This window comes from Mixophyes fleayi, chromosome 6 (genome assembly GCF_038048845.1).
Source record: "Mixophyes fleayi isolate aMixFle1 chromosome 6, aMixFle1.hap1, whole genome shotgun sequence".
In the NCBI taxonomy this organism is placed as follows: Eukaryota; Metazoa; Chordata; class Amphibia; order Anura; family Limnodynastidae; genus Mixophyes; species Mixophyes fleayi.
In genome coordinates this window covers 159,226,839-159,251,962 of record NC_134407.1, presented here as the reverse complement: position 1 = coordinate 159,251,962, position 25,124 = coordinate 159,226,839, and the positions used below count along the sequence as shown (strand labels likewise).

At 38.8% G+C, this 25,124-nt stretch overlaps 1 protein-coding gene across 3 annotated transcripts in view; it reads right to left on the bottom strand.

Moving 5' to 3' along the window:
• LOC142094597 (signal transducer and activator of transcription 5B) overlaps positions 1-25,124 on the bottom strand; it is a 133,959-nt gene that overhangs the window by 25,838 nt on the left and 82,997 nt on the right. The window contains exons 2-7 of one of the 3 annotated variants that reach the window (XM_075176915.1): positions 24,669-24,733; positions 8,825-8,961; positions 6,463-6,619; positions 6,236-6,325; positions 5,075-5,249; positions 550-680 (exon numbers count right to left, since the gene is read on the bottom strand). In XM_075176915.1, the coding sequence (XP_075033016.1) occupies positions 550-680; positions 5,075-5,249; positions 6,236-6,325; positions 6,463-6,619; positions 8,825-8,952 (681 nt within the window). In that variant the 5' untranslated portion in view covers positions 8,953-8,961; positions 24,669-24,733. Of the gene's footprint in view, positions 1-549; positions 681-5,074; positions 5,250-6,235; positions 6,326-6,462; positions 6,620-8,824; positions 8,962-21,793; positions 21,812-24,668; positions 24,734-25,124 lie in introns of those variants that run through there. The other 2 variants (XM_075176917.1, XM_075176916.1) reach the window with 2 other exon arrangements.

Here is a 25,124-nt window from a genome sequence, read left to right as displayed (position 1 = left end):
TCAGTTAAATTACATTTTATCATTGTGAGCCCAATAGGGGAGCTCACTGTAACACTATTGCATTTCACCAGGAGTGCACTTAAGAGTGTCCCTATTATCACATAGAGCATTCTGTGGACAAAAACTTTGCAATGAAAATATAATTTATGAATTAGATCATTAGACAAAAATTCACTTAAGTTATTGACTACTTGTCATTAGTGACAGAAATGCAACTTCATAATCTCGTTTTCACTCTGTTAAACCTTTGTTTAAACACCATTTTTTGTCCATAAGAAAAAAACTTTTAAAGGGCAGCTCCAAACAAAACTGAAAAGTATGTGTCAGTGGAGTTTGATAAATCACATATCTATGTTGTGTTGATCCACCTGATTTAGGGTCCCCCCAAATTTCTTCACCAAATTACCGGGTTGGTAGGACATACTACTATGGACTGCAATAGGTGTCACATGACAGTCCTTAATTATTATAGGCATTATTTCATAAGATGCTTGAAATCCCAATATATCTGTACAGATTGAGACTGCTTTCCCCCTTTTAGAGCATTACCAGTCTGTACTGCTGGAGGGTCTGGGCCTCTCTCTGTAGCCAGGCCTCCAAGGAAGCTTGCCGCTGCTGTAAGGTGGCCTCACGGGGCATGCGCTCTTGTGGGCTGAGCTGGGAGAGCTGGGAGAACTGAGCTTTGGAGAACAAAAACAGAAGCAGGTCATACATTATTACAATGCATTTTTCATAAATATTTACCACCACTATTGCTTACCTCCAGGCATATTAACAAAAATACATTAAAGTAGTCATTATAGGTCTCCCTCTCTATACAAAATGAGCACTTCTGTACTAACAAATCTAATTGACCTACGAATTACATTAACAGTTCTGCAGGAAATGAGACACTAGCATTTACTGAAAATGCTTTAATACTGTTGTAAAGATGGAAACCGTTACAATCTGACCAGGTATTTCTATAGTTTTTGCATCTATAAATGTTACATTAAAAAAACTTTTAGATTTGTCTGCAACCATTATGTCTGCTGTCTGTATTTATAAATAGAAAGAGTGTGGTGATGAGGGGGAGTATTCTCTGGACTGTACGGGCATGGTTATACAAGTGGTGAGAGGGAGAGGAGGTTATTGGAAAAATACAGTTTGTAGGTAGTGTTTTCCTTTAACATACAATGAAGAGTATCTGGGAGCTGCCTTAAGTTGCCTATGGGAGTGTAAACAAGAGATAGATGCACAATATACAATTGAACAACTTATGCTGGGAGTATAAGTCATCAACTGGACATTTTCTAAACACTCGGATAATTTCGCACATACCACCCAATTGGCACAAATCGTGAGTGCTATGGGCAGTGCAGAGGTTAAAGAAAATAAGCTCAGGGAGATTTCCACCATAGAGTGTAGTATAATCAGAGCACAGAAAAGGAGTAGAGTGTTACTTTAGAGAAACATGAAAGCTGGAAGAGAGTTGGATTTTGTTTCTTTTTAAAAGCCTTCCATTTAAAAAGGACAACGATAAGCAAAATAATCACAATTGGGACTTGTAAAGAACAGTTTGCTAGGCAAGACAGGCAAGAGAATTTTTATAACAAACAGCACATTTTGGGGTTGTCAAAGAAGATGAATGGACAAGCTGCACCGTGACAAGTGGGCAATGGTAGGTGTTTTACTGTACATCTCCCTCGATTCCCTGCACACTTGTAGATATTTATTATTAAACAGCTTGTGGGCTGATCTCTTTTAAGCTGGCCAAAAAGCTGTGACATCACAGCACAATGCCTGATAATAAAACAATAGTAAACTGATCATTTTTGGACATGTTAGTAAATGTGCTTGTATCTAAATCAGCTTCACGTGTGTGGACACAAACCCTGTCGTCCGCCACTCGCAAAGAGCTGTAGAATCAGCTTGTGATGCAGTCTAATGGGTGTTAAATTCTGTGGTGTCTCTTGCACAACATGCTATCCAGCCAAAGGATCGGTTGTCTCTTACTTTGGGGTAGCAATGTTCATTGAAGCCCTGAGTAAGTTGGGTGGGCTCACTGGTTATTACTGTAATTGGAGCGATAGCCACGTATAAATGTACTTACATTCTATTACAAGCTGGGCCTCCTTTCTGTTTCATAACAGAGCCCATGGCTGGGAAACAAATGTATATTTTATATTTATACTGGGATATAGCTACTTTCAACAACGTATCACTACTACACTCAGCAGTTACAACACACTAAATTGTGGCTTAAAACCATAAACTTAACAAGGTGACCATAACACACTATAGATCCATGATTTTGGAATGAATTGTCGTTAAGAGATGCAATATTTGGATAGCCTAAGTGGTTAACTAGATCCATCCTGGACAGGACCTGCTGCTTCCCCCCAAACTGATGGAATTGGACATATAGCAGCTGTTAAGATATGAAAAATATTTTCTTATTTTCTATTATCCAGATTTAAGAGTAAAATATGTCTGGAGGATTTTCCGCAAACTATGGTACGTTGACCACTTTTTTGGTGAATTTACTATAACTGCAAAATACATGCTTTACCTGTTTATAAATGACACTTGTGCTTCCTTATAGGCACTTAATACATCTGCATAAACACCTTTGCTCATAAACCACTAACCTAGGACTTATGGCATCTGACTATTACCCCTCTGTAAGGTCTACTTCGAAAACTGGTGTGTCCGCATGTTAATCACATGTAAAAGTCCTTTAGAGTAATCATATTGTAAAGCCTTAAAATGGAGTTAAAGTGCTTTTAGGCATAGAAACAATTTTCATAACTAACCTAGCAGATTTTACTCATGTGCTGGTAATTTATGTTAATCGCAATACTTAGAGGTCACGTTTGTTCACTCTCTGTTTGTCAACAGCAATACGTAAGCAGAATTCTCAGAGATTGAATACATAAGCATTTAACAGGGTAGAAAAAACCCTCCTCCCCTAAAATTTTATCATACAAGCAAGATCCAATTCAGAGTTTTACTTCACAGCAAATAGAATGGACCCCTCCCCAAGATGAAGGAGTCTGGCCAATAATTTTACCAGAAGACAAATTTATTAGATCTTCACTTTGCAAAACTGAAGACCCTCTGGACTTAATTCTGAGATGGGTGTTAATCATTATATTGAATAATACAGCTGGAATGGTGCTCTTTGTATCCATCTATAGTTATAGGCTCTGTACAGTGGTTTTTCAAAACACGATACTGGGCTGGATATTTCAAAATGATCATTAAGTATTCTATGTAAGTATTATGTGTAAATGCTTTATTAATTCATGTATTATTTTAAATCTTACCAATCAATGGACTTAACTGCTAGTTTTAAACTGCTTTAAGGCTATGCACTGTTCCCATAAAATGACAGAATAAATAAGCATAAGAGTATCCTACCGCCTGCATATATGTGAACAACTTCTCAGCTTGTTCATATTGCCCCAATAACCTTTAATATTTGACCACTTGGAAAGTTATGTCATTTTGTTTATTTTTTTTTTAAGATGAGCACAGAACAGTGCAAAGGTCAGATATATCATCTGACATAATGACTGAATTGCAGATTCCAACCAGATTACATGATCAGAGAATGCAATGGAAATGGACTGTGCACATATGCTGATGGAAGTCAGCAGACAGCCTAAATCTCCACCCTGCTGGTTCAATCAGATCAGATTTTGATTAATAGAATGGGAATCACACGCTATACAATGTTTGGTTTAATTGACAAACATTGATCAGCCAAAATCTTACTATGTGGGGTCAGCTTAAGATAAATTGGGCTGTATCGGACAGATGCATCATTTATGATACAGAACTAGTGCACCTCTATTTCTTTATATCAGCTATAAATATGAAAAGGGGCAGCACATGTCACAAGTTAAAATCTGGACTAGGGACTAGTACTGTAAGCTGCCCTAGGCTCTGTGCCAGTTGCTTAGGACTGTTTGTTTACCTTTAGCACAGTTGCATGGCACACTGTATATTGATGCTATTTAAAATGTAAAAATATAGCTGCAGCTATGCTAGCCAAGACATTTCCAATTGCACTAGTTTAACTACAAGCTGTTTATACAGGCCATGGGAGAAGCAATCTCTGAAGGAGTTTAATTATTTCTGGCAAGGTTTAACGATTGAGAAACCATCAAGCTGATTAAAGCAATTCAGGGTGTGTAATTAAGGTCCCATAATAAGCACCTTTATTTAGAAATGCTCCGGTGGGTAATTGTTGTCAAAATGACAGTAATTACAAAAACACAAATAATCGGCGTAAAAGTAACAAATTGCTGGGAATGAATAAAGGACATAAAGTGCTGCGGAACTGTAGATTTGTCCCTGTTTATTTTCTATTTTTTTGACATTTTTAAACAATACAATAAGAAGTATGTCATCATTCATCTTTTACACATATGGGACACAATCACTAATAATCAGTAGCAATTAAACAAATGAAGGAATACAGTTTACAATGTACTTTTTCTACACCAACAAACAGGAAATCAGTTTCCCTATACAGAATAAGCAACAGTGCTCCCAAGCCATACCATTTGAGTTTTTCTCAAAATAATGACAATATCATAGTCTAAGTTTTTAAAAGGAAAGGAAAAGAAAAATTCTCAAGGATGATTTTACAGCATTACAAGGAATGTTCCTTAAAGCAAACAAAAGTACATTCTCCTTACGAGAATCAAGTCTCTGGTGTCATAGTAGCGATTTCATTCCTATACCTTAAAAGAACCGTGCTTGTACGAATATCAGCCCTTGCATACAACCAGACAGGAAGTGTACAATACCCAAGGAAAAATGGGCTTCTTAGGAGCAAGAAACAACAATAATCCCTTGGTGCTAAGTTGGCGGTGAAATGGTAACCACCACGCAAGGTATGCGTCCTTGCAAATGAAATAGATTATATCAAAAGAAAAATGTAGTGGAATCTCAGATCACCAACAAAATGACAACTAATTCTTAGGAGCAAGAAACTATAGGGTAACATGAGCCACTAGCTATGAATTTTAAACAAAGCTTGAAATTGTAATGCATAGTATAATTTTTAAGGGGATTGACATACCCTGAATTCTCAGGCTCTCCTGGTACTGGATAATGAAATACTCCTGCGTCTGCTGCAACTTCTTTAGCCCAGTCTCTGTGTCCTGAGTAATGAGTCTCAGTTCTTCAAATGTCTGGTTAATCTGGAGGTGCTTCTGAGACATTGTGTCAACAAGACCACCAACTGGAGAACTGGACTGCAGGGAGAATCATCACAAAGTCTTTTACAAACACTGGTACTTTTAGTTTAATTTTATTAGCATACATGTGCAACAAGTAAGGTCATGTTTTGTGGCCCACAGAAAACAAGTCATTTTTGTTACTGTCAGCAATTTTATTTAATTACTTCTGCCCCATAGCTTCCTTAGCAATACAACCAGTTAGGAATAGAAGCACATTTCTAAAGCAGAGTAACATACAGAGGTTTGTAAATATGTATTCCTACACAAATCAAAACCGCCTCTACGGTAGCACATATAAAAACAGATGGGGTGTGCCACAATATACTTACGCTGAGAAAAATGTATGGATGTCAGATATTGTGTGCCTACAGATTTATTAATATGCAAGAATATACATATGATTAGATAAAACAATATAGATCAATGGATGAAATAAAACATAATACAACATATAAACCAATAATATTATAGTGTCTGGCCAGTACACTTAATGGTATATGATAGTGTCTAGTCACTAATGACTGAGATATCTCATTAAAATGAATCGTTGGAGCTCTAAGGATGAACAAACAGTTTCAGGGTAACCAAAAGCAGCAGGTTAAGCAGCTTGTCACACTATGAAAGCCAGTGCCACTTCTGTTGTTAGGACAGGAAGCGCAGCATTGCTAAGGCATGGACACCCTCCCCCCCTCTAGCGGCACACTTCTTTCTATCCCCCTAACAGTGTGGAAAGGTAGGGTATAACTATTATATTTAACTCATTGTAAATTATTAAGACGATTTACATTTTATTGCGGCCCCTTCAAAGTAGTACACAGTCTCACAATGTGGCCACTGGACCAAAAAAAAAGTTCTGTACACCTATTAGATCTAAAAGGTGGACACGCATTACAGAGTAGCAAAGTTGGACAGAAGAGGTCAAATATGTAGCAATATCAAACTAAAAATGTGTTCTATTCTTCAGAGGACATCTGATGAGGTGTAATCAGGGTTATACTTACATTGGTTGCTTCTCGCACTAGTCTCTGTTCATGGTATAAAATATGTCGGATGCATCGGACCAACTCCATGGGACAACGTTCATAAGTATTCTATGGAAAGGTAAAAACTTTATTACTTTACTTAAAATAAATAAAAAGAAAGACATTTCAACTGATCATCTTTATTACATTAAATATTTTTCTAAAATCGGAATTTTCAAATGGGAACACATTTATTAACAGCTTACCTTGAACTGTGTAGCATAATGCCCAAGCTTGATCTTCAGTAGAAACCCATCCTCGCCCACTTGGTGCTCAGCTTTCTTCTGAAGTTCCTGCACTAGCCCATCCAACAGGTGTGTTGCCTTCAAGCTGTCCTGTGGGTTTTCCGGGTCCACAGAGTCCCTATTAATTGCATTTGTTTAAGCAGGGTGTCACTGGGTGCAATAAGAATTTCTTATTCCTTTTTAGACACCTTTCTGCAGTCTTTAAAACCACAGCTACATCTTAAAGGAAGATTTAAAGCAGGCCTGTCCAACCTGCGGCCCTCCAGGTGTTGTGAAACTTCAAACCCCAGCATGCTTTGCCAGTAGACAACCTGTTGATCGCTGGAAGGGCATGCTGGGACTTGTAGTTTCACAAACATCTGGAGGGCCGCAGGTTGGACAGGCCTCATTTAAAGGGTCCCTTAAGCTCTCTCCCATCCTGCTTTTCCTTCCCTCTAAACAACCATCTGATAAGAAAGTGCTTCTACCTACAGTATAGCAGAGGTGGTGCAGGTAGGAGGTGGGGGAAAGCATTTCTAAGACACATATGAGTGAAGGTCTCGTCTGGAAAAACAACAAGAACAATAGTGATGCTTCAAATTGGCCTGCTCACAGAATGTACAGAATGCATTTCTGCACAAATTCTTATGATTAATCATATGGTAAAGCCAATGTAATAATTGGGTTAGTGTGCTTTTTAGTCAGCTTTAAAAAATGAGGTGTACACTCAAATCAATTTTTAACAACCCACTCCCCTAGCATCCAGACAACACTGCTATAATGGCTAGGACACTTTCAATACGAATGGTTCATGCCTCAGGGAGTTGAGCCATAGCATAAATATGTGCACGGTTGTAAATAAATTCCAGTCATATGTTGACATACATCGTTTTGTCAGGTTCTGTTGCATTCATATACCGATGAAGGCAGGCTCACCACCGGAACGTTGATGTGTATGCAACAATAAATGTTTGCAAAAGAGGACTGCTCTAGTCTATTTAATATTGTTTCATAGCCATCATGTTGTTTGGCAGGCACTGAACCTGCTTGCTCACTATTGCCTCTTTAATGGCTAATTCTCCTGGCATGGCTTGTAATATGTCAAGAGCACTAATTGAAGGGATATGAAATGCCACATTGGGTAGGTAGCACAGTTTCAAAATTCACATGCCATGCAAAGCAGGGCAAATGGCAAATAATTGGAAGCAGGGGATGTTTTTTGGGTTAATGGCATAGTCCCTGGCCATCAGACAACCACTGTTCTGGTGTTCGTGGGATGGGGAGTTTAATATTAAAAACAAAAACTATTTAGGTGGGCATCTTTTAATATACATTCCCTTTTCCACCTGCTTTTAGCTTTCAAACTAAGCTATTACTTTATTGCTTTTACTGTATATATTCAATAAATGCATGATTTAATGAATATAGAATTCTATAATATACTAAAAGATTGTAAGCAAATATACCTAGCCATGAATGCTATATTGTACTCAGACAAAGGTATAAAACAATGTATACTATGATGCGACCATTCAAGGCCCTTGCTTTAAAATACAATTATTAAGGGTGCAACCAAAGATGAGCAAATTTTTCAGATGTGATCATTACGCAGGGCTTGTCATTTACTCCTGGCACATTCCTCACAGAAAAATTAAGTGCAAGGCAACACACATGTAGCAGATTCCCCCAAAATAGTTAACAGTCAAAATTGCTGTAAACCCAACAGTAGTCTTGACTTCTTGGCAAGTTCACTGTTGCAAATAGGGAAGAAGAAGGACGGAGGTGAGAGCTCAGATTATCTTTCTAATTGATAAATCAGATGAAATTGCCTTTTCACAAGTAGGTTGGTTAGACACATCTTTAATATTGACTTTTTTTTTTCCATCAGAAGGAAAAATAAAACGATTTGTGAAACATCTTTTATCATTCAGAGGGAAATGTAAACTAATTTTTTTTTTAGTTTGTGTGTCCCTTTCATACCTCTACTCCAAGCAGTGTTAGCATCTTTTTTTTTTTTATTGCCAAGTCAGCAACAACCTTGGTCTGCCCCATGGTGGCACCATAACTCCTACACTGAGGACACTGTGTGCCAATGCATGGCATTCAAATGCAGCTGTGATGTCAGCAATCATTAAACTGCCTAAACAAAGTGAGTAACTAAACCTAAACATGTCTTTGTGCTGAATAAAACAAGTGACTTATTTTAAAATGACACTCATTTAGGCCTGATTAAGCTCAATAGCTGTCCACAGACATGCATAAAAATCACACCAATGTGTACATACATAGGAGCCCAAAGTGACCATTTGATATAACACACAAGGTCAAGACACTACATACATACCATGACTGTCCTTCTATCCATTGTGACAGGTAATGTCGCACCTCTATAGGAAAATGCTGTCCATACAGGGCCTGCATCTGACGTAGGGCGTCCCCCTGTAGCTGCTGTGCCTGGATCCACACTGCCATGGTGACAATCTACAGGGGTGAGGGGAGAAGACATCCTCTAAGAACATTATAGACCTATGGTTCAGTAACTGTGAGGGAAATGGTACTGTGAACTAAGTGCTATTAACTGATATTATTTTTGTGCCCTTGGATGATTGGACAATAAAATTCACTAAACGTTGGACTTTTCGTTTAAGGGTGTTTCATACCTTCAGATAAGTAATGTACCGATTCATATTTGCCCTTATGCAAGGTTTAGTAAAGGCATTACTCTATCTTCTGGCTTCCTTCTATGGATATTTGTATGATTTTTATATCATTTGGCAGTGGTGCTTATGCGTATTGCCTTGGAGTTAAGACACAAGGCTATTCTCTGTGTATAATTGTATCCTACGTAGAGAGTACAGCAATAAAAACAATCCACTGTGCCTGATAATACATGACTGAAAAGTAAAAGGAGGATGTCAGAAAGATAAATCTATGTGTTTAGTAAAAGTTGCAGCGTAGCATGTACAAGCCAATAAACAAAGTCACATGAAGGTGACCAAGTGTGCATTAAAGGAAAACCAGAAATGCAGTTATTTTGTAATCACTGACACTTCTCCACAAGAAAAGAAAAGTGGGATGGGTTTACTATACTGGGACTACTGAACACTACATTCTACAGAAGGTAGATATCAGCTAGCCCTTGCTGCCTTTTTGGGTGGTAGTTCCAGACAATATTTGTGGTCCATCAAAAAGACAAAGTAACTCTCTCCCAAGTTCTCTCGCCAGCACTGCATGGAAAAAGCAGACAGTGTTGGGGCTTGTTTTAGGCTACCCAAGGTCCTAGCATTGCATAGCCAAAGATTATAGACTAATTTCATGTGGGTAAGGAAAAGGAGCCTTTTCTGGTGAGAGAAGGGTTAACACATCTTTCCATTTCAACACACAGCTGTTGCCGGAAGATGCATTTCAGTCAGGATTCTTGTTGCGTAATGTATGTCTTGCAAGGAAAAGAAAAGGTACTGTAGGAGGGGGGGTGTCAAAGGCTACAAAGTGACAGGGAGAGGTACTGTGGATATAAAGTAAAACAGAAGGGGCATTTGGAATGGGAGGTCTCAAACAAGAGATATTATAAGCTAATTTATGCCCATGCCACAACATCTTTCAGCACTAGACTCTAGCTAATTAACAGCAGCAGAACGACAAACAGGAATTGTGAACTAAACATTGTTAGGCATATTTAATGTCAAATCAATTAAACTTTATTTCTTGATTTAATTCACCCTTATGCTAATCGTTTTAACTAGGAGTATGAGATAGGTAGATGAGAGTGTAAAAGTATCAGTGCTATAAAAATGTAATTACATCGTTACCATACACTTACGAATGTTTCATTTGAATTAGGAACAGTCAAGACGTCTACAAAACTTCTTTCAAATGCATTTCTGCCCATTTACAAGTAACAGGTCCCCCAGGTGTACAGCTGACCGACATTAAGCAGGTCTTGTCCAAGTGGAAACCATTTCAAGAGTTGTTTGTCATTAAACCACTATGAGAACTTGTATCTATTATTACACATTATTTTCCTAATACCACACCCTATTAATAACCTGGACTATGCTGTCACAGGTTCATATGTGCTGGATGTGCCCAACTGCAACAGGCAAGTAATCCTGGGATAAACTAAAACATTATTGCTGGCTGATTTCCCCCTCTTCCAGGACACCAAGCAGAAACGGTCATCAATTATAGGCATACGTGAACAATCTGAAAACCACATGTACTCTCAAGGACGGATCTTAAGAACCCGTGTTTATATTTATTTAAAGGTACTTCCCGAGGTATTGGAGTAAATGCCTCTGTTCTGAGAGATTCTGGCCTTCAGCCCATGTTTTCCACTGACCATCTGCTGTCAGTGTCACCTATTCTCCTGTGCACATTTTACAAATGAATGAAAATATATGGAACTCTCTTTCAGCTTGTAAAAAGCCTTTACGTTTGTTGATAGCACCAGAAGCAAGGCTAAGTCTATACATGTGTAAAGCTGAAGTGACAGGTTGACCCGACAGTAGCCATTGCTGACTGATCTACCTCCAGACACGTGAGCACAGGCACCGTGTCTGGGCAAGACAAACCAGTATGTTCCCTTTTCACACAAATTCCAAGATGCACAAAGTAATAGGTTCATGGACATACAGACCAGCAAGTTAGTCCCTGTGTTGCGAGTTACTAAACAACAAAATTGTTACTTTTAAAATATTTCATGGAGAAAAATCAGATCTATGGTTGAAAAATACATGTTAAATTAACTAATTTAAGTAATCTTTAAGGGATAACGACAACCCAAAACTTTAACGCTAAATGGATGGTAAGTTCAAAAAGGAGGGGCATTACAACAATGCTGCCTTGTGGAGTACCCCTTTAAGGGTTATATGCCCAAAAAAATTGTTTATGAAGTTTCCCTAAGCAGCTGGGGATCCCAGAGAAAGCAGATCACAGTGCAGGCCCAGTCTAGAAATATTCTGCCGACCAAACATCATAAGAGTGGAATCTGTTCACAACCCCTCAATTAATTACATAGTAAATATTCTTCTTAGGTAATAATACACATTTAAATAATCACAGCTTATTTTTTATGGGATAATGCAGTCTCTACTGTGAGTTATATGTATTGTGGCGAAAAGGGCAGTTTGGAACAGTGCATGGAGGGAGAGACTGATCGTTCCTCTGGGAGTCTGCAGACTCAGGCTGCAGACAGGGTTAATTCTCCACACTTCACTACACACAGATCACAGGTGGAGCACCTGGGTGTGATTTAGCTAGTTACTGCTGGGGAGAAAGCTTAAACAGCTTGTCCTGTCTTGTGAGCGGAAAGACCGATGCCAGCCGGTGACTAGTGAGGGGACTGTCTAGCTAGCAGCAGGGTTGCATGGAATTATAAATACTACTTTTTGTTTGAATTGCTGGAACCACAAGAGTTTCTGTCTGTACCATCCTGATAACTCTGGGGAAAAAAATAAAAAAAACTACAGCAAAGTGGCTCAGCGTGCTTTTCACATAAGTCAAAGAGGAACTCTGATGTTATGAAAGGTTGTGTGCTATTATACATCCAAGATAATTTCTGACATCTATAATAATCTACAGTAAGGGGGGGGGGGGGGGGGGGGGGGGGTGACATTCTTTATAACAAGTGTTCACAATAAACACTGAAGTTATGATATTAGAACTCACCGTTGAGATAATTTATAGCAGTTTATATGTGACTGTTTTACACTGAAGACTGAGAAATAAACTTGGGATGCTTCGGATTGGACTGAAAGATATTTGAGTGGATGTAATATTGGTTGAAAAATAAACCACCAAGTTGCAATAAATGGAATATATTAAGAAGAGGCAGAGGTTGGAGTATTCCTAAGATTTGCACTTAGAATTCTGTTTAATATAATTTTGGTGACATTACTATTGGTACTGAAGAAAGAGGTATGCATTTTTGTAGATGTCGCAAGCTATGTAAGAGGGTACACACACAGAGGGGTAGGAGAGCATTGAAAGGGGGAGTACATGTATATACGTATGGTCAAAGGGTGGTAAGTAAAGAGCTGTATGCCAAAAGAAAAAAGAAAAATTGTGCATCTGGGTATCAACAATCCAAAGCTTGAATATACTGTAGTACTAAGAACAAAACATTTTCATTTGCTGGGAAAGACTTAATAGTAGACAGAGAATGTACCAAAGTAATGAGGAAGTCCAGTGAGAGTGAGTGTGCAATCATTGGCAAGGCCACATCTAGAATAGTGTATTTAGCTCTGGCCATATCTTCAGAAGGACATAAATAAAATGGAGATTAAGCTACTAAAACAGCGCATGGTCTATATCACACAACTTAGGAGGAAAACTTATCCCAAAAGTTGACGAGTAAACCAGGGAAGAGGTACAAAAATCACAAGTGCCTGAACATATTTATTTAAATGTAGGACCAGGCAATTTTGTATGAAAAATGTCTGGTGCACAATGTGCATAGAAACATTACGCAGCCCAAATAACCTGCAAAGTCTACCCAGCTAGTGGACAAAAATGAGACCAGCACCAGTGCCCCCACAATATATCAGCATTATACCATTGTCTGCGCATACCAGCCACCGTATCCAGTTTATACTAGTGCCTCCAAAAACCAATCTGTGTCCCCACAGTATACCACATACTAGCATGTGTTACCACAGCATCCAATTCTCCATATACCAGTCTATTCTACAAGATGGCAACCTGTGGCCCAACTTTCAGCTCCCAGTCCTGCACTATATAGTAAAGTCCCTACAGTAACACATGGTCATGACAGAATAGCATCAACACTGCCTCTGCATGTCAGACAGTTCCCCCATATACCAGCCAGTCCCTCAAAGTAAACCAGCAACAGTGCCCAGACATACAAGCTTCCAAACTAAGAGAAAGCCAGTAACACCGATTGGATCCAGGTAAGATTATTACCTCAATTCTACTTCTCACCATGTTACGCTGATTATACACTGGCACTGTGTTAAAAGCCAATGGTACTTCATGTCATACATTACTTCAGTAATTGCAAGTAAATGGAGCAGGCAGCACAAACATCACTTGGAAAAGTTCTTGCCTTTTGCGCTGCCTGTGCATGTAAACGGGTATTGTAATGGGCTCCAGTACAATACCTGGTTACATGCTTTTACTAGTGTTAATGTCCTCTATAAATAATGTGTAATTTATTAAAGGAATCATCATCATTTATTTATATAGTGCCAACATACTCCATAGCGCTTTACAATTGGGGACAAACACAGTAAACTAATAAACAGACTGGGTAAAACAGACAGAGGTGAGAAGGCCCTGCTCGCAAGCTTACAATCTATGGGAAAATGGGAGTTTGATACATAAGGTTAAGTCTACATTTTGCATTTCGGTCCAGCCAGACTGCAAAGGTAAAAGTGACTCATAAGCTAAATGATCCTGTCACACAACAATGTTGTTCAGGGGGTAGTTGTCTTGTGTGAAATTGTGTAACGGGTGGTAACAGGGTAATGTAGTGAGGTTAAGAGGGTAGTTGAGGAATATTATAAGCTTGTCTGAAGAGGTGGGTTTTCAGAGAACGCTTGAAAGTTTGTAGACCAGAGGATAGTCTTTTTGTGTGAGGGAGAGATTTCCATAGAGTGGGTGCAGCACGAAAAAAGTCCTGTAACCAGGAATGGAAGGATGTAATGAGGGTGGATGAGAAACGCAGATCTTGTGCAGAACAGAGTTGCCAAGTTGGGAGATATTTTGAGACGAGAGGAAATGTATGTTGGTGCAGCTTTGTTGATGGCCTTGTAGGTTAGTAAAAGTATTTTAAATTGGATTCGGTAAAAAACATGCAACAGTGTAGAGGCATACAGAGTGATTCAGCAGAGGAATAACGATTTGCAAGAAAAATCAATGTTACCGCTGCGTGCAAAATAGATTGTAAGGGTTTGAGCCTATTTTGGGGAAGACCAGTAAGGAGGGAATTGCAATATTCAATGCGGGAGATAAGTGCATGAATTAAGGTTTTTGCAGTGTCTTGTGTGAGATATGTGCGAATTCTGTAAATGTTTTTTTAGATGTATATAACATGATTTAGATATAAAGTCAATGTGGAGAACAAAGGATAGGTGTGAGTCAAGGATTACACCTAGGCAGCGAGCTTGTGGGGTGGGATTTATGGTCATGTTATCAACAGAGATAGAAATGTCAGGTATGCTCTTTTTGGTGGGTGGGAATATTATTAACTCTGTTTTAGAAAGATTAAGTTTGAGTTGGCGAGAGGACATCCAAGATGAAATGGCAGAAAGACAGTCAGTTACACGGACAACACAGATGTCGAGAGATCAGGAGAGGATAGATAAATTTGGGTATCATCCGCATAGAGATGATACTGAAATCCAAAGGAACTTATTAGATTTCCAAGAGAAGTGGTATAGATAGAAAACAGAAGAGAACCTAGCACTGATCCTTGCGGTACTCCAACTGATAAAGGAAGCGGAGCAGAGGTGGCCCCAGAGAAATTAACAGTAAAAGAGCGATTAGAAAGGTAGGACGAGAACCAGGATAGAACAGTGTCTTGAAGACCTAGGGATTGCAGCGCTTGTATGAGAAGAGAGTGGTCAACGGTGTCAAATGCAGCCGAGAGATCCAGGAGAATTAGGAGAGAGTAATGGCGTTTAGTTTTAGCAGTGATCAGATCATGGACAACCTTAGTCAACGTAGTCGCTCTGGAGTGTTGAGAACGAAAGCCAGACTGAAGAGGATCCAACAGGTTGTTTGCGAAAAGGAAGCGTGTGAGGCGAGTGTAGGCCAGTCTCTCTAGAAGCTTGGAGGGGCAGGGGAGCTGAGAGATGGGACGGTAATTTGAGAGAGAGTTTCGGTTGGAATCTTGCTTTTTCTGAATAAGAGTAATCACTGCGTGCTTGTATAGTGATGGAAAGATGCCAGTGGAGAACATTGTCAACAACGATAATACTAAGGCCCCACTATAAGCCAGCACTTGTCCCAGCATATCAGCAAATGCTCCCACAGTACACCAGCCAATGTCCTCAGATACCAGACTGTGCTTTACATATGCCATTCAATACTTAATTAGTCAGCATGAGCGGGTCACAAGGCAAGACCAGGGAACAATCTGCTAAGTTTCTCCATGCATCTAGCTTGTACCGAATATCAATAATTGCTGGCACTTAAATTTGAGAGAGAGTCTGCATCTCAGCACCAGTCCCCAACAAGTCACTAGGATGTATTTTTAAAGTCACCATGGCGACACAGTTATTTGGCCTGCACTTGCATGTCTTGATTAATAGAGTGGCCATGTTTTGAAAAAATAAGGGTATTGCATGTAAAGTACTAAAGAGAAATGAGCAGACCACAGCAATGAAGTACTTAGACCAGGGATGTCACCAGAGAATCTCCAAGAGAAGGAAAATAGGACAGAGAATTGAAGTGAAGGGCAGGCATTCAGTAGACAATGAGAGAGAGAATAGCAATTAAAAGGTTGCTGGATGAGAGAGTAGCTAGAGAATGTTTTAGTATGTCCTGATTCATGATTTTAGGGACCACTTAAACCACTGAGGTTAGGACAAAACAGTCTAATAGAACAAGGATGCGCACTCCAAAGAAAATGTTCTGCTTAGGAAAAATATTTGATTTTGAAATAAGCACAAAATATTTAGAGCAAAAAAACACATACCAACACCACCTAGGTGAAGGTGGCAAACACTCAACATTGACCCAGTCTTGCTCTATAAATAATAGAATCAGTAATAATGCAGTAGTAATCATGAAAATATATATGGTACAACTATGCACCGATTATATCCCTGTCTGGTAATGTGTCAAGTACTCAATAAAGTGCCCTATTTAAAATAATTCTGTGCAATCTTGGAAAACAAATTGTAGCTGTGTTTCATGCTGTGTCGGGAATATTGCCGGTGGTGGATGTGCACTTAAAGAAAATAAAAAACCTGCAGAAGGGAAGCGATGCATTCATTGCAGCACAGGTGCCCAAACTCAAGCCTCAGTGGCTATCAATTCATAGTTTCAGGATTTCTTTAATCATGCATAGGTGAGTTACTCTATTTGGCTGGGACAGTAAATGTCCCATCTGTTTCTACAGACATAAATCCTAAAACTTGACCAGCTGGTAGCTGTTGAGCACTGGGTTTGACCACCTGTGCATTACAGTGAAACAAGAATAAAAAGTGTGTGATATCGGTGAAAAGGTACAAATTGCAGGAGGGAAGGTGGAGAAAAGTTAAATGTTGCACACAGCAGCTAAAGGAGATAGTGAAGTTGCTATTTCAATCAAAACTTGAAAAGCAATGGTCTATTATTAAAGGTACATATACAAGGGTTGATCCTGCAACTCAACCTGGATATGAAGCAAAAAGGTCACAGTTTACATATATAGCCAAATTGGAAGATATATGGCAGCTAAGCATCTGGGACAGGTGGCCAAATGGCCAAATGCCTTCTGGCTTCAGTGCAGTCTTTTAATAAGGTTAGAAGATGACTTCGGATCTGGCCAATAATTATATTCTTTTGCCAAGATTTTTTCACCATTTCAGATAATGATCGTATTGATTTCAATAGAATGATTATCTGGTAACACAGACATTTTTGGGCCACACACACACACACACACACACAGATATTGGGCTAATTGCAATGCAGCATCATGTGTCGCAAGCTTTATTCTGTTGATACACAAGCCTGTACTTGCCCAACACCCTTTATAAAATCTCAAATTATTTTTTACAACAAAAAGGCTTGAAGTCTAAGGGCACGATACAGAAAATGGGCCTGGAGCACAAATCATAGTGTGAAAAAAATAAACAAAGTCATCTATAAAATGGATTTGTTTTTTTGTTTTTTTTTTAACAAGAGGGTGGTGTCTGATAACCATTATAATTAACATATCAGGCAAATGTATGGTAATATATAAAGTAATCAGCATGACAACGCTATCACATGGACTGAATTTAACATGCAGATTAATATGTAGTGAATGGTGCTGAGCTAATCACATGGCACAAATCTTTTATACGTACACACAAAAGGAGGACACTTAGGTGAAAATTTAATCATCCATGGACCCATTGCATTCTTCACATGCATCAAGGCCTGATACTGCAATGAAGGGGAATTTAGATGTCAGTTCAATTAAAACATAAACCTGTTGTTGCTCTCCCAGTCCTCAGTTAGCACGTGTGTAATGAATACATTTGGATCAGCCACTGGTATTGCACAGGTGCTAAGGTTAAGACTAACTCTGGTATCTCGCCCCAACCCAAACATTAGTATGCTCTGGTGAAATGATGACCTAGAGGAAAGTCTAAGGTGGCAGCCATCTCTTGGATGCTCTTCTTATTGGCAGGGGCTAAACCTATACAGAATACTACTGAGGGGGCCCAGATAGGGTACTTCAGTGTTTAACGGCAGACTTCATGCACCCCCAATAGCTCATGTTTGAGGATTTCTGTCTGTGGAAACAAGTGGGATAATTACTGACTCAGTCAAGTAGACTTAGTCACCTGTGCATGAATAACGAAATCCTGAAAACATAAGCTGTTGGGGGGGCCTGAGGACTGGTGTTAAGAAACACTGGTGTAGTATATTACTATGTACAAAGAAATTCACTACACCCTGAGGAAGTCCATAGATGGACAAAACACTGAATAGAGCAATGTTCTAACATTTGGAATACCTCGTATCCACCAATGTAGATGTATATTCATGTACAAGGATCATTAATTTGGACCTTACATCTATATCTTTACAAATGTATGTATATTCTTGATTTTTTTTATTACAAATCATTGGGTCTTACTACACTATACTGTATTTTCTTGCTATTTCTGCTTAAACACTCACTGGAGTTGCTGACCGTCAGAGGAGACCTATGCTGTTAACACCTACAGACAAAGATGTCCAACAGATAAGCCTATTCACATTTGTATTCCAGTAAGCAGCCATACCCCACTTTAAAGAATTTCTTTATGTATGATGACACTACAGTATCTGGGTGCTGTTGTAATGCATAACATGGGTTATGAGCATGCACTGGACATTTCCAGCACTTCCTGAGGCTCACTGGAAAGGAGGGTGGGTCTAACTTGAACATGCAGAGCGCTCATCAGTCTGACCATGGTACAACATTTTGAAAGGTAAGACACAAAAAGCAGAGCTTGTCCTTCACCAAGTCAGACCTGGGGGTATATTTACTAAATTGCGGGTTTGAAAAAGTTGAGATGTTGCCTATAGCAACCAATCAGATTGTAGTTGTCATTTATTTCGTACATTCTACAAAATGACAGCAAGATACTGATTGGTTGTTATAGGCAAAATCTCACAGTTTTCAAACCCACAGTTTAGTAAATATACTCCCTGGAGTAAAAAAGGCACAATGGAATATTCAGGGGATATTTCTAAAAACTGTCAATGTAATATCCAATTTTGTCAATTCATTTCCTACTGCTTCATTTTTAAATAGGTTTTACAAGCTAACTTTTTCAAAATGTAGCCAAGTGAATTTTACAGTAATCCATACATGCCTACGCTCATGAAATGTCCAGGACACTCCCGAATTTTGTGCATTTCGCTCAGACTCCGGAAGAAGAGGCCCCTCTCCAGGACCATGACTGATTTTCTGGATAAGTGGGTGGAGCCATGATAACACAACTCACTTCAAATCGCCACCCATGCAGCAGGATAATGCAGGTGTCTGGCCATGATGATGCAAATTGTGTTGTCACTCTCCCCCATACACACAAGCCAATTGGAGCTCCTCTCTATGGTGACGCTCACATTGTTGGGGACATTTTCAAAAACATGTTCAAAAGGAAAATGTTGGTGTAGCCTATAAACAACCAAGCATATTCCATCATTTTTGAAGCACAGTTTAATAAAATGATTGGTTGCTATAGTATACACCACAGTTTTCCAGAGAAGTAGTTTTAATAAATACCCCTTAATATGTCATAACAGTCACGGGATGCCACTTAATGTTTGCAAATCTATTTTGTCCATTAGATAATTATTGGAGGAATTTGACCGATACATGTTAGCTGCTGTAGCAGTGAGACTCTCAGTGGGATATAAGGAAGGAGATTGCAGAGGAGAGTAAGGAAAAAGAACAGGAAAGAAAATATCCTCAACCTTTCTGATTCATATGCCCCTTATAGACAGCAATATTGTACCTAGCATTATTAACATTCATATTTATTTAATTACCTTGGTTAAAAAGCTCAGCTCTGTGCATTAAAAAACTATTTTACCCACAGAAGATTTTTGGGTCATACCCAAAGGCAAATTAATAAACACTGCCTAGATTACATTTAGACATTATCATAAAATACATGAGAAAACCAGAAAGAGAACTCTAAAAACTGTGCTAACAACAGAATGGCAAGCATAAATGAAGACGTTAAAATGGTCTGTCAGTGAAAAATCGCCTGTAAGGAGTTCTTTTTATTATGCAAACAAACATATGTAAGTGGCATTCTTACTTTAAAGACCCGTATTAAAGATATACTTCCAAGGACCATCTTTCAGTAGCCATCATGTATATGGGTTCTACATTCAAAGTGAAAAAAGTTCACCATAAAAGCACTGATGTAATAGCTATAAGTATATTATGAGATTTTGCCACTGGAGGGTACTGTTTCATTGAAGTCTATGTATTATATTTCACTTTCAACCACATTGTATGGCTGCTCCCAACCATGGCAGTAAATACAAAGTCATACAAAATTGTTTTCTGGGGATAATGATTTAAGTCCAAGAGTATCACCCAAGAGTTATATAAAAAAGCAGACCTTAATTGTAGTTAGGCATATTTCCTTTAAAGTGGAACAAAGTTTTTCCTATTAAAGGTCATGCAGGACACATTTATGTAGGCTATGGAAACTGAAATGAGCACTAAATACTGTCTTGCATTAGTTCTACAATTCTGATTTTTATATCCTACTATGTTTTTCTGCCTACATTTTGTTAGGTTGTACATTTCTGCTGTAAATGGGTAAAGAGATGTATGCAATATTTTAGTAAGGCTAAAATATATATTTTCACCTTCTCTTTGTTGTCATAGAATGTATTATTTAGTCACTAAATAATTTTAGTTACTCACTAGATTCTGCCATATGTCTGGGAAAGTGTAGCTCCAATCCTAATCTACTGGCTTTTGTGACGGGTAGTTTCGCATGTTTTTCTTTCAGTATTTGCTTAACATTAGTATAGGGCATTGCTTTGTTTTTAAAAATGTTCCACTAATTTGCATAATTTCCCCAAAAATTGCAGAACAGGCCCAATTTAGTCATGCTGGATTTCTGAATGTTACTCACAGACTTATTTTCAAGTGCAGATCAGACCTGGAAAGCTTTGTCAATATGTACGGAGGGCGAATTTCCATAAAGTGCAATGATGTACAGCGCTGCAGAATTAGTGGCGCTATTTAAATAAATATATGATGATCTCTGATTTGATGAAGTTGCAGAGGAAATGCTCTATAAACGCCAGCGCACAAATAACCATACACGTGTAGTACCAGAAGTTTTGTTTACCAGACAGTAGAGGAGTTCTAGCAGATGACCATGATTAACAGTTAGTCACTAATAGTGTAAAGAAATGCAAGTATAACAGGAGGACATTATATGAAAGATATACATGTCCAAGCAGAGGAAAGTAATGGGAATGATACAGAGTTGGAGATGACTTTGTCAGTTACTTAATCACATATTTAAAAGAGCAAAAAAAAAAAAAAAAAGGGTGTCGACACCGGAAGTCATTTGCTTTGGCAGGGATATGAAGATCGGGCATCCTTTGGCTTCCTTTTATTTAAATTGACTTGTATATGTCCCCAGTCAACTCACTAAATATCTTGTTTTCTCATCCTGACTGGTTTTGGTGCCTTACAGCAAGTTCTCTAAGTCGAGCTGACCAATATTGAATCAGCTCTGTGCAATGGATGCAGTTTTATCCGGAGATCAGCTCTGTGTTTGTCCAAGAGCAACAAAAATAAATAAAAAACAACTCTGCCTGCCTGATATATAAGCTCTGCTGGCAAGTACAAAAGCCAGACAGAAATCTAAAATAAAAGAGAAATTTGCTGAAAGGCATGAACAAGACAGAATTGTCCAAACATCAATCCCTTAAAGAATAAAGTCCTACATGGAGAGCTAACACATGGGAGCTAGGGAAGAGAGGAGGAATGTAATTTAGCGAGAGAAAGGATATGAATTAGTACACAGAGGTGACAGTAAAAGCAGTAGCAGAGCGGTATCACTAAACCACAACACTCATTGAGAGGAAACACAATCCATGTGTAGGTGAAAAGGCTGAAACTTACAGTAAATGGAAGATTTCCTCTCAGACCGCTAGTCCCGCCCTCCCTCTCCACTGCTACTTGCAGAAAGTCTCACAATTTTATAACTCATGTTGCTGCTCAGCACAACAATCCACTACTATACCATCTGCCCCAGCTATCCTATTAAAACAAATTGCTAGTGGGATGGTTAAAGGACAAACACACAGGAAGAGATAACAAGACCTCACGCTAGCAACAGGATCTCCCCATAGTGGTGTACGCCAACAGCTTTCTCCACAGCCAAGACATGTGCATAACATGGGGTAGGGAGGGTTGTCAGCTGTATTAGTAAAAGGTTGGAGTTGATAAAGAATTATGTATCGTATTTTATTGTAATTTCTTTTGATAATGTCAGACCCTTTACACAAACTGAAATAAAAGTCCCTCACATAGAGAGATCATTTATAATGCAATGAAAAATTACATGAAAATCAGGATGTTTGCTGCAAGTAGCAAGTTGGATGTATGAACTTTGTTTGATATACAAGTGGGTTTGGTACCAAAAACTGGCATGTTAAGTTAAAGCCAAAACATAAACAGCACTGCCGCAGATGCCTAAGAAAAAGCACTGCAGAATAGGTATAGAGCTGAGAACAGTGACAGGGTGACTAACTTCTTTTATCAAAGGGTCCATTGTATTTGTCCATTATATTTCATCATCATCGTTTATTTGTCTTGCGCCTGACATAACCGACATAAATGAACAGTAAGCATATTAAGAGGTACAGGGTGGGTAAGGCAGATCGCGGTGGAATGTGGACTAGACCTCAGTGTTGGTTGTGAGGGCTGGTTATTGTGAGTAAGCTGGGATTCATCAGGAGTATGTCCAAAAGGTAGGCTGTGGACTGCAGTAGTCTGGAGAATAAAGTGAGGCACTCTGGGTGGGTGCATGGGTGCGATGCACATTGCAGCATCAAATTTTGCTGCTGGCTTCAGGTGCCTATCTCGCAAGTTGTAGCTATGGGCTGGAGGCGGAGCGAGGCACAATGTTAGGCGCAAAATGAGCAGCAGGTGCTACTGGAGAGGACCATGGCACAAGGGGCAGCATTGCAGACAGAGAATCACCGCTGTTTGCGTGCATGTCTGAGAGCTTTGTGTTTTGAAATTGAGGAGCAGGATGTAAGGTGCACATGAGCGATATAATGTGTAGGTATAAGAAAATACAGCAGGACATTGTGGAGGACAACGTCTTTTTTTTTTTTAAAGGGACATGGGTTGGACTATAAATGTCAATTTTGGTTGAACATGGAGGCTATTTAATCTGGGAAAATATGCAATTCTACATGGGTTGATATTGGAGGACTATATAATGAGTCAACATGAGGGACTAAATTACTTGGGTGCATAAGCAGATTATATATATATATATATATATATATATATATATATATATATATATATATATATATATATATATATATATATACACATATATATATATATATACATATATACACATATACACATATATATATATACACACATATATATACACACACATATATATACACACATATATATACACACATATATACATATACATATACATATATATATATATATACACATACACACACACAATAATATGGCACCGCAGCTTCACATTGTGACTATAATGTGGATATTCAATGTTCCAAGGCATAGAGGGCTCTGAAGAGCAGAGAGGACTGAAGTACTCAGAGCAGTTGGACCCCTTGCACTGCTCTTTTCAGTGTAGAGCATGGGGCCCAGAACGGTAAATTGCCATTCCCGAATCCCTACCTAAACATCTATCATAAGGCCTGGTGATGCGGAGTTCCTCCCCTGCTGAATACTTTTCTCCAAGATGAGCACAAGGTGCAACATGTAGTGCAATATAAGAGAGAGTAAAACTTGCTCAACCATTTGATACACCAAGCAGTAAATGTACACACTACCTCCAATCTCCACGGTTTACCATTACATCCTGGTGTAATCTGGGTGGCAGGCTCCATAGCAAGAGCTTCCCAATGTTACATTAATTCTGCACAGTGTACAATACAGAAGACTATGCAGATGAATGTTCCCTTTCCCCTCTGCCTCTCGACACTTCCTTTATACTAGTTATGCTGTATAATCAGGCAGAAGAAAGCCAGAAAGATAAAGACATGGCTGAAAAGCACAGAGCTGTTTATTTTTTATTGCAAGGGATAAGCTGTGCTCCCTACATTAGATAGATAACATTGGAGAGCAGCTTTGAGCTCCATTCCAGAGCAACTAAACTAATACAGAAACATCAGAAGGGCATACAAGGATGTCAGAAAGACAAAAAGTGTATTCAGTAGAAGTTGCAGGAGGGCATGTATAAACCAATACATTAAGGGGCTGTGCCTTTAAAATGATCTTTTAGTGAAGTGTCTGTGCAATGTCTGTTATTAGTATGTAGGTGGTGGTCACTATTGGTTTAATCATAAGCAAGAACTGCATCACATTTTAGTGGGCACATTAATCACACAATGTAGGCAGCCATTTTGGGGTTGAACCAATATTCAATCCTTGCACCTCATGCCTCAGTAATGTAACCAATTCCTTGTGAATTGACCAACTACACACTCATGAATACTGCTCCTGCCCACAAAATGGCTGCTCTCACTGATGGACTCACTTTAACACTACATCTCACTGTAATGTCTGTGTAAATGTTGCAAGCAATCGATAATCCATGTAACAAAACTAATCAATGAACTTCACAGAAAGCGTGTGAATTGACAAACATAATACTAATCCCCTTCCTATAGAAATTAAACAGCAATAGTCAGACTTCTGCTTGGGAGGCCTTAAGTCCTCTGTAACTGAATTAGTTATGCCACTCTTATATAAATAGATAGCTTTTACTCACATCTCAGGGGCAGGCCCAATACAAGGATGCAGGGCGATTTGTATCCAAAGAATTCCTGGTGAAATCTGCAGAAGAAGGAGATATGAGTAACTCACATTTTGATCCACTATAACCAATCCACAGCTATAACTTCAACTCTCTCTGAACACTAGGGTTCTTTGCTTGTATATACTTTCACCAACCTAGTGTGCACAAACAAACATGTTTGTGTATATATACATACACACACATAAGTACATACACACATATATACACACACACACCTTTGTGTAGCTCTACTAGTTTCCATGTTCAGGGGTGCTGTTAAATTAGCACGATATTAACTTCTTCTCGCCCACAGTCAGCCCCCTTCTGACATGCATGGCCATACCAGTCTTCAATGATAAGTGCTCATGGAGTACAAAAGCCATGCATACCTGGTACTAATATAAGAGCCTATACAGTTGGACTGGGGGG